At 35.0% G+C, this 9,949-nt stretch overlaps 1 protein-coding gene across 1 annotated transcript in view; it reads right to left on the bottom strand.

Moving 5' to 3' along the window:
• Nucleotides 1-7,212: 7,212 nt before the first annotated feature.
• The window catches only part of LOC116017168 (methylsterol monooxygenase 2-2), an 8,778-nt gene continuing 6,041 nt past the window's right edge, over nucleotides 7,213-9,949 (bottom strand). Inside the window, exons 4-7 of the mRNA XM_031257702.1 lie at nucleotides 9,721-9,840; nucleotides 9,400-9,612; nucleotides 9,234-9,314; nucleotides 7,213-7,627 (exon numbers count right to left, since the gene is read on the bottom strand). Of these exons, the coding sequence (XP_031113562.1) occupies nucleotides 7,546-7,627; nucleotides 9,234-9,314; nucleotides 9,400-9,612; nucleotides 9,721-9,840 (496 nt within the window). The 3' untranslated portion in view covers nucleotides 7,213-7,545. The remainder of the gene's footprint in view (nucleotides 7,628-9,233; nucleotides 9,315-9,399; nucleotides 9,613-9,720; nucleotides 9,841-9,949) is intronic.

Raw genomic sequence — 9,949 nt, 5'->3', positions numbered from 1 at the left:
CCCCCCCCCCCCCCCCCCCCCCCTCCCCAACATGTACCAAAACGGAAGTACCCTCGGTCAGCGTTGCCCGCTGCCCGACCCACATAAGTGCCTCCCCGCCTAAACGAATCCATCCACACCGTACATCCAGGACCAGCGGAATCTCGCCCGTCGATTCCATCACAACACGTGTACGAACATCTCTTTAAAAATCCAATGCGTGGACCAATCAAAATTCTCCACGCTGCTGACACAAGTTTCCTTTCCCGACACGCATGTGGCTCTGGTAGACGCCGGTTTGAAATATTGAAAATTTCAGGTTTGATTTTTAAAATTAATTTTTTTTTAAAAAAAATGATTTTTTTCAAAAACGCGACACGTGTAAAAATAAGAGGAGAAAAAGAAGGGAAGGAATTGAGTAGCTTTATTCGAGAAAAGAGGAGAATTGGAACGCAATGAGGGTGTGGGGTAGGGTAGTACACGTAGCAGGTCATGACGTTGACACTGGGGTCCACCTTGTTTGCCTTAACTCCTGCAAGCTTCGCTGTGAAATTGCTGTGTCTAGTATACACTGTGCACAACGATGTTGTGATTAATGTGGTTCATTGGTTCCGAAAGGTTGTTCAATTACGTAGTACATTATACTTTTCTTTCATAATAAATGAGTTTTAACATCAATCGAATATTAGCTGTCGGACCGATTTAATAAGTCAAGCCCATAGATAATTTCTTAATCTACTGGAATGGCACAAAACCGTCAAATTATAGCATGAATCAAGATTCACATTGCATCGTAGACTTTGATAAAAAAGCACATATATTATGTGTTTGCAATTAATAGATTATATACATGTGAATAAATTGAAGATACATAATATGTTAACTACATGCACATAATATGTTAACTATAGACATGATGGAGAATATCGCTCGAGTATATCTATCCGCATGTACAGCATACTTGCTCGGTAGTAGGTGTCTGGTCACCGAGAAGAATAGATCCTGAGCAAGACCGACCTAAGTGTCTAAGTGTGAAGCCCAAGTAGACGCTTCTTCAATATTAGACTCGTTCAACCTCGGAGCAAAGCTTGCCTTTCATAGGTCAAGAAGTCACCCTCGGACAGGCCAGGCCACTTGAGAACCGATACCCAGATTCTCGAATGTGCGCCAGTCACATCAATTAGTGGTTGTTCAGGAATACCTCAACATGTGGGCATCGTACCGCTGCTCCTGAGCTAACCAACTTTATGCACAACAGGTGTCAACCATGCTGGGGTCCAGCCGTCCAGCATGTGTCTCCTTCCTCCCCTATAAATACCACATTTAATGTGAGGATGGGAGAACTTTTGGCACTTTTATTGATCGTATCTTAGCTCAAAACTCTCTGACCTCACGTTGCTTATCGAGCTAGAGACTTAAACCAACAAGCAGATTGCAACAGGACTTGAATACAATTTGATCCATTAGTTTGTACATATTTGAGACATCACAACGTATTTATACCTTCAAGACACATAATATACCATAAACATATTATTACGAGCATGCAATTAACAACTTATATGCTTTCAATTTATTTACAAATAAAAGGAAAAATACAAGTACGACCAAATGTATCCGAATGAGACAAACCATCTTCAACCGACGTTGTTAGTCCTATCTCCCGAATTAGGGTTTGTGATCCGAATGAGCATCCGGTAGACTCCACTTCAACCCACGTCACACTAACCGTTCCTGATTGGACTTGACTAGGAAGTTAATTAACATGACCAATCGCTAAGTCTTTTGCCACACAATTAACTCAAAGACACTCCCTGAACAGAACAATTAGTTATATCACATTATATTTCATCACCTTTTTAGTCTTATCTAGACATCTGGTATAACGATTATGACCGTCGAACCTATGCTCAAAACATGTAAGACATGTCAAAAACTCGTCATGTTCACTTCACCTCACTTATAAAAGGAGGGACATTTGGACTCCTTCCGACCATAATGCTTTGACTCACCAATCTCATAAATTATCAGAGGAGTAATCGTATTTATCTGAGTTCAAACACACAAGACTACGAAATTACTTATCTAACCGTATATATTGCTATTTGTAATATCAATAGATATATAATTTATTAATTAAAAATACATAATATGTTAGTAATTTTACAATAGAATCCATAATATAAGGTGCAACGTAACTGATCTATGGTATAACAATTTCACAAGACCGGATTCATGTTTTATGGACACGTTTATGATTAGACCGCATTTAATGGCGCAAGACGCCAGTCACAAATCACATACAATAACTAAAAGAAACACATGGGGTCTACTAGCTTATGACTAACTATTAGTGCAGGGCCACCTTTTATTAACGTCTCTTAATTATTTTACTAAAATGGTAATATAAACAGAAATTTGTTACATGAAATAGAGATTCGACTTTCACAAATTATATTGTTACTACGTATTTACTAAACAATGGACAAATAATTACAAATATACTACATCATGCGACACACGTTGAGTAATACTCCGTAATATATTACTCCTCTCCTAAACAATATTAAACCAATATCTACAACCTAATAGTTTTCAAAAAACCAGTCAAATATTAATTCATATTTAAAATGTATTTTTTAAGTTCCTATGAACATATATTACATTGTAACATGATCATGTTCCATGCATTTACTCATTTATCCTTTTCGTGAAATTGAACGCTAGCTAATAGTAAATCCGACTTGTAACTCTAGTGAACAAAAGACCACAAGGAGATAAACAAGTCTAGGTTGTCTATAACTTATCGACTCAAACAAAAAAAAGTTAATAAGTCACCCATACTGATAATCGAATTTAGAATATTATAATTATCAAGTTAACAGTCATAATTAAATATTATTTTTTATTAGTACAAGAGATGATATTATTATTTTAAAAAATGAGATATTTTGGCAACTTAACAATTGAAATAAAATAATAATTTAAAAAAGATTTGGTTAGGAGTTATGAGAGTGGACGCAAGTAGATTTGGAAGCGTGATGAGGTGTAGGGTGAATTGACCGGAAAAAGGGGAAGATAATTAGCTGAGAGAAGATGGATGTAGGCCCACGGGAAGAGCACGTGACATTACGGAATTCCAAAAACCAGAAATCAAGGGAAACCTTACACGTCCAAACGTAGTCTTGTGCTGGGCAGGCCAGCTTGTGGGAGATGATGATTCAATGTATACACCTATTGATATATATGATATTCATTACAATTGTAGACGCCGTAATAACCCTAATGACACTTTATAATTGATTAACATATATGATTCATTAATCAAACCACATTATAGTGCTTTCAAATAGTTATGATAATTAGACCTATAGGTCCTGTTTGGTAAATGGTTGTTAGTTGTTTGGGTTAGAATGTATGATTAGTTGATAATATTAGCTGATTGTAAAAAATTGTTTGGTAAATTAGTTGTTAGCAGATAGCTGTTTGGTATAATTTCTTTTCTCAAAAAGCTAATTGAAAAGACTGTTTTAAGCAGCCTTTTGAATTTTAGTATTTTGGAGTTACAAAAAGCTTATTAGCCAAGTCAAACAATTAATAGTGATTAAATAAGTCAAAATTGGCTAATAGGCTGATTATTTACCAAACAGGACCATAATTTTAGTGTTTCGGGCGTAGTTCAACTAATTTACCAAATAGGGCCATAATTTGTTTCGAACTCACTCCCATCATTCATATGGGAGTGTTAATCGGGACACTGGATGCTACTTGACCGTAAGGTCTTTGACAACTAATTTGTTAATTGTTGTCTTAGTTGAGATTGTTGATGAGAGTAATATGAATTCATTTCAAATCACTTTCATAAAATTTAAGTCTTATTATGAAGAGAACTTCACATGAAACTCATTAATAAAACACATTGTTACAAAAATTAATTGTACAACTTTATAATTAAAATTACCAACTACCCAAATTATTAGGCCTATCATATTCATATATACACCGCCTCTACTTTGTCCTTGAATCCAAGCGACAGCAGTCCACCCCTATCACTTGCCACCTCAACCCCTTTTGCAAGACTCGTTTTTCCAGATCCCTACTCCCGGTATTAATCTATCTTATATCACACGCCCTCGTAACCCTACCTTTTCGGCTTTTTTCTGGGATTTAATTTCTAGCTGATAATACATCCCTCCTTCCCAAGAACCTGCAGAATTGAATATCAAATAACTCCTGGCTAAAAATCATCCATGCCTGCCTTTTGACCTTTTCTTTTCTTTTTCTTTATTTCTTGGCTCAGATAATTTGTGTTAGACATGTGTATGCTGTCATACATGTTGAGGTGGTATAAAAAAAGGTAAAATTAATTCAATTGGTTCGACTAATTATCTTAAAGTCTTGTTCGAACAACAGTATAAACCCTTACTAAGAATTTGGAAATCATTGGGAAATCTGCCCAATTAGAGGATTGTACATGCAAAGAGGGAAAACTCCCAATTTATCTCCTTTAAGGGCTCTTGGACAAAAGTTCTAGATGCTTAAAAATTAATTTATTTTAAACTTTAGAAAATGTTTAGTAGAAGCCGGTGAAAGATCGAATCCAGCACACTGCTCCTTGAAAATATGATGACGATATAAAGAAATAAAGTTGTATTTTCACTGTAATAATATAGTAGTATTAGGGTGTCGCTTGATTCTTATAGAAAGTCAATATATCAAAAAAAGAAAAGAGGGGGGAAACCAGGAGCGCTGGTGGCAAAGTAAAACCGTGAATGCATTGTAGGGTGGTATAGTGGTATTGGGTTTCCAAGGCGTGGTTTGTTATGGGCATGCAGGTGGGAAGGGGACACGTAACTGTGGGAGGGGAGTGCGTGCATGCATGCATGGCAGCTGGGACGACACGGCAAGGTGATGGCACGCGCACTGTTCGGAAAAAAACAAAAACAACAACGTTAAAGCTGCCTAGCTACAGGGGAAGTTGGGTTACGTGGAGGGTTTGGAGTTTCAAGTGTCAACTATGCATGTGTTATGTGAATCATTGTTGGTTTACGTCATCGGACGACCAAAAACCAGGTTCAAATTAAATCCAAGACTGTGCTGCCCTCCTTGTCCTTCATGCCAGCTTTGTTACAGCTGCTACTGCTCCGTCATCACTCTCAAAAGCTGACACACATGCACCCATTTAACCCTCGCCTGCCACGTCTCCTCCTCTCCCTTTATTATGTGCCTATAAATCCGGTCATTAAGTTTTTGGCATCCATCCTCTTTACTCCAATTTTTTTTACACATTAGATTTCTTTTTTTTCTTTTTTACTCAAATTAATTCTAAGTCTCTAAAATTCTTGCCCAAAAATTATTATAGAAGATAAATCACAAGTTTTCTTGTCAATCTCAAGATTCTTACACTTTGCATATACACTCTTAAATTTTATAAGTAGAGGAAGAAATATTTACAATAGAGTAAATTTATACCATCTACTATGTTAACTTGATATGGACATACAAAACGTTTGCAGTTGTTTCCAACTTCAAAAGTGTGGGGCAGGACCTTCTAGGTTGGGAGGCCAACCCATTTAGACAATTCAATCAAATGATTCGTGAAGTACGTGTCTTCTCAATCATCTTATCAACTTTAGTCTATTTAGTACGGAAATGTAACGTGACCAATTTAATTACTTCAAAGCTAGGCGTAACACACTCTTGACCGGTAAGAATTTTATAAAGTGTCTCCTCAGGTTGTACTATAAAAAAAAAAAAAAAAAAAAACTACATATAACTCCTCAGTAAAAAGGATTATTCTGGACGAAATTGCATTTAATAATATAACTTCTTTAATATTTTTGTACATCTTAAGAATACATACTTCCATCGCATTATCCTAGCTCGTATGTTAATGATGAGGTGACTATTTTAGTGTTGAAGAGCCGCATGTAAACTTGATATGGATAGGCCAGAATGGCGTCATGGGCCAAATCGAGACTATATCAAAATCTATACTTTAATAATTACTAAAATTGAACTTTTGTATTATTCATCAACAGAGTAATGATTAGTGAACCTTTTCATACATTAAATATTATTGATTCATTATATTTACCCCTAACTCAATAATTAATCTGATTTCTTCTCAAATTAATAGCTTGTCTCTTTGACATTATTAACCATACTTCTATTTTAGGTAATTTATCACTTTTATCCTCTTAATTTCATTGTTTTTTTAGTACAATTTTCATTGTTAATGCCTTAATAATACACACACTATAAGTTGCTGCAGAGTTTTTCATTCAAATACAATATAAATAAATAAAAAATGAAAGATACCTAGCAATCCATCAATCATTATACCATGGGCCATATATGTTTATTTTTAGTATACAGAATGTTTATTTTTAATATAATGAATGTTTATTTTTAGTCTCGCCTAAAAAAAATCTGCTTGGCCACAAGAAGCCCCTGCAATCTTCACGCACAGTGTGGGGTAAGACGTATTTTACTTTTACACTAATATCTGCATCTTACCGGATAAGACTAATTTGGAAAAGTTTCAATAAGGACTCATTTGAGATAAGTCTCCAAAGGCATTGCATATTTGCATTGATACGTTAAAATGGAACACAAACTATATGTGGATGTAGTGGCCATGAAAGCAGTGATCGAGGCAGGCACTGAAACTTGGTTGGTTTCCCAGTATATTGGAATATATTATCAACGCAAAAGCACAGGAGAATGGTGGAAGATAAAAACAAAGCAAGAAGGCAAGAAGATTGAAGTGGATTGACGAAGGGTCAATTCTAAATCTTGGTGGGTCTGCTAATTAGGATTCGCAGGTTACGTCGGGGCACCAACGCTCCCGATGCCTTACACGTATCCATCTGTCGTGTATGTAAGTGCTGTTGGGGCAAAATCCCATCTTCTTTTCCCCCAACATTTATCTTGTTATTAGCTTTTTGAGGTGTGATGTGTGAATGACTCCTCTTTTTTTTTTTTTGGAGGGTTGGTAAAGAAGATTCGGAAATCGTGACATCAAATCATGTTATTGAAGGGAGAAAGCTAGGAATGGAACATATAATAATATCCACTTCACAAGTCTAATGAACTTTGTATTGCAATTTTAAGGTACGTAATATGAAGTTTTACCTGTTAATGTCGTTGGGCAGCTTTCACCATTTCCGCTCACTTTTGTATCTGCTTATCAACATCGCATGATGAACAAGAGAATCAGAGACAACGGCATTAGAAATATGTCATTTACACAACTACAAAGCGGAATTTATCATTAGAAAACTCTAAACAGTGTGTGGTGGATAGCAAAGATTTAAAGACCAAATGGGGAGAAAAGAACTTCCATTAATGGAGAAAGGGATTGAACTAAAACAGGCTTCTAATGGCTTCCAAGTAATACACAATGCAAGTCAAAAACATGATCTGCCATAAACGACTACCATAGCACACAAGATGTTCTAAGATCAGGTACCCCATTCGGAAATTCACCCACATCCTCTCACATAAAGAACCCATCTCGCAATGCCACAGCACCCAGAAGTATATATCTTATTAATATTTATGTTACATCTCTTTGAGCTCCACTTCACTTCCATCGCCCTTCAGAGCCTTCAATTTTCTGTAACCCTTGTCGGTACCAAATATCCTGACAAAAGACACAGGACAACGATAAACAGGTCATATATGTAGAATTGTCTAACAATCATTTTCAACTCTCAACCAGGGCCGTTCCAATCAAAGTTGGGGTCCTGTGCAATATATTAATTTGGGCCCCTTTTTTCAAGTAATTTCTGTACATAAACAACAGTTGTTCAAAAAGTTGTGTCAAAAGATAAATATTGTATAAAAAATACATTTAAAATTTCATTTAAAAAGTGACATGCGCCATGCACATTTAGACGCAAAATCATCCACCGAACATTTGATATCAACTTCTTCTAAAATCTCATTTTCAATTGAGATTAAAGCTAATCCATTGAGTATCTCTTGCAACATACTTGATCGTAAGTAAGATTTCATCTTTTTGCTCGTCTATTTGAGTTTTTTTTTGTAATGAATTTTTCAGGAGCTCCCTTTTGAAATTGAGTTAGTTGTTCAATTCTCCTTTTCTTTTTACGCTTCTCAAACCCCTGAATGAATTTTTTTAGAATACATAATTATAAAATCCTAAGGAAAAAATAAGAATTTATTTAGAAACTCTATGAATAAATAATTAATCAAGAAACAAATTCTTAAATATATCATTTTAAAATCAGATTATTAAGTCATGTCAATAAAACAATAAATAAGAATTGTGAAATAATACGTAATTTTAATTATTATCTATCAAGAGAATTGAACAACTTGAGAGTTTGTGTCATCAAGAAAAATTGAATAATTAGTTGAGCTGTTTGCCTAGCTGTGTTTGCCTTAGAATATGAGATTTGAGAATTGTGTACTGTGTAGCTGTGTAGGCATACTAGGCAATAAATTAACAATAGTAATAGTAATAATATATGCTAATTGCTACGGAGTAATTGAGATTTGGAAATTACCATTCTTAATATTGGAAATTGGTAATTCTGTACTGTGTACCTATAATTTTGCCCCCAATTTTCAATATTAGAACCGCCAATATATTGTGTACTACAGTATGTAGCTCTAATTTTTATTTTTTTTTTAAATATGGGGCCCCCAGAATTTGGGGCCCTGGGCCCATGCTCAGGGCCGGCCCTGCTCTCAACTACGAGAGTCCAATATGGTAAAAAAGTAACAAGCATGTTTGGTTCACGGAATTAATTTTAAGGGAATAGGAATAGTATTCCACAGAGAATGGAATAGACCAGGAATAAAATAAGAACTGTATTCTGTTATTTGATTTGTTGAAGGAATAGACTTTAGGAATGTAAAATTTCAGTGTTTGGTTGGTTCAAAGAATAGAAATGGAATGTGTTTAAAAGACATAAATGCCCCTATACAAAAAATGTTGTAGTATTATTATTATTATGATATATGAAAAAAAAAATATAAATTATATATTTTTTTGAAAGGAAATATAAATTATATATAAAAATATAGAAGTTGTGAATGAATAAAATTCTAAGAACCCTAATTTACCATATGTCCCTACAGATATAAACAAACAGCATATTAAAGCATTATCATTTCCCTCTCTACCTTATAACCAGCTTGAAATACAAAGATCAAACAAACAGAAAAGAAGACTTATTTGAAACTTAACTGTTTCTTATGCAATGGTTAACAGATCTTACCAGTCCATGTAAACAAATGTTGACGAGTAGTTTCCAGACTTTGTATACAGCAATCGGTGATGATAGTCATGAAAATCAGCCCTGGCAACCAAAGAACAGATTTATCTATTTAAGGCATAAACAAATAAATACAAGTAATTAGGAAAAGCAGAATTTATATACAAACCCCCCATATAAAGGCAAGAAGTTTGAGAGACTCCATGGGAAATGATAACCACAATGTGCCTCAACTGTCTCGAGGACTCTAAGTACCATCCACAGCCAAAGCGTAATCAGATGAGGACCAGTGATTGCAGGGCCAAATATTGTTGCAAATCCAAGAAAGAGAATTTCAGCAGGATGAGCGTATTCAGATGTCAATCCAAATGGTGTCGCATACCTGCAAGAAATTAACACAAACAATAAAAACATGAACAAAAAAAAGAATAATAAGAAGAAGAACAACAACAGCAACAATAATAATAATAAATCGGTGCTCTTTACTTACTCATGATGGACACTGTGGACATGCTTATATAGCCATTTTGTATGCAAAATCCTATGTCCCCAATAGAACACAAAGTCTTCAAGGATAAAGTAGAATAGTATTTGAGTTGAAATCACCTTCCTGTAGGAAAGAAAGGATCAAAATTCACACCCAAATTTAAATCAATACAGAACAAAAATTTAAGCGTGCATGTGTATAGAAGAGAGAATTAGCAAGGGAGATGGGGGGG

Source organism: Ipomoea triloba, chromosome 4 (assembly GCF_003576645.1).
Source record: "Ipomoea triloba cultivar NCNSP0323 chromosome 4, ASM357664v1".
Classification (NCBI taxonomy): Eukaryota; Viridiplantae; Streptophyta; class Magnoliopsida; order Solanales; family Convolvulaceae; genus Ipomoea; species Ipomoea triloba.
Note: the sequence above shows the minus strand (reverse complement) of the source record. Positions and strands in the feature narration are given on the sequence as shown.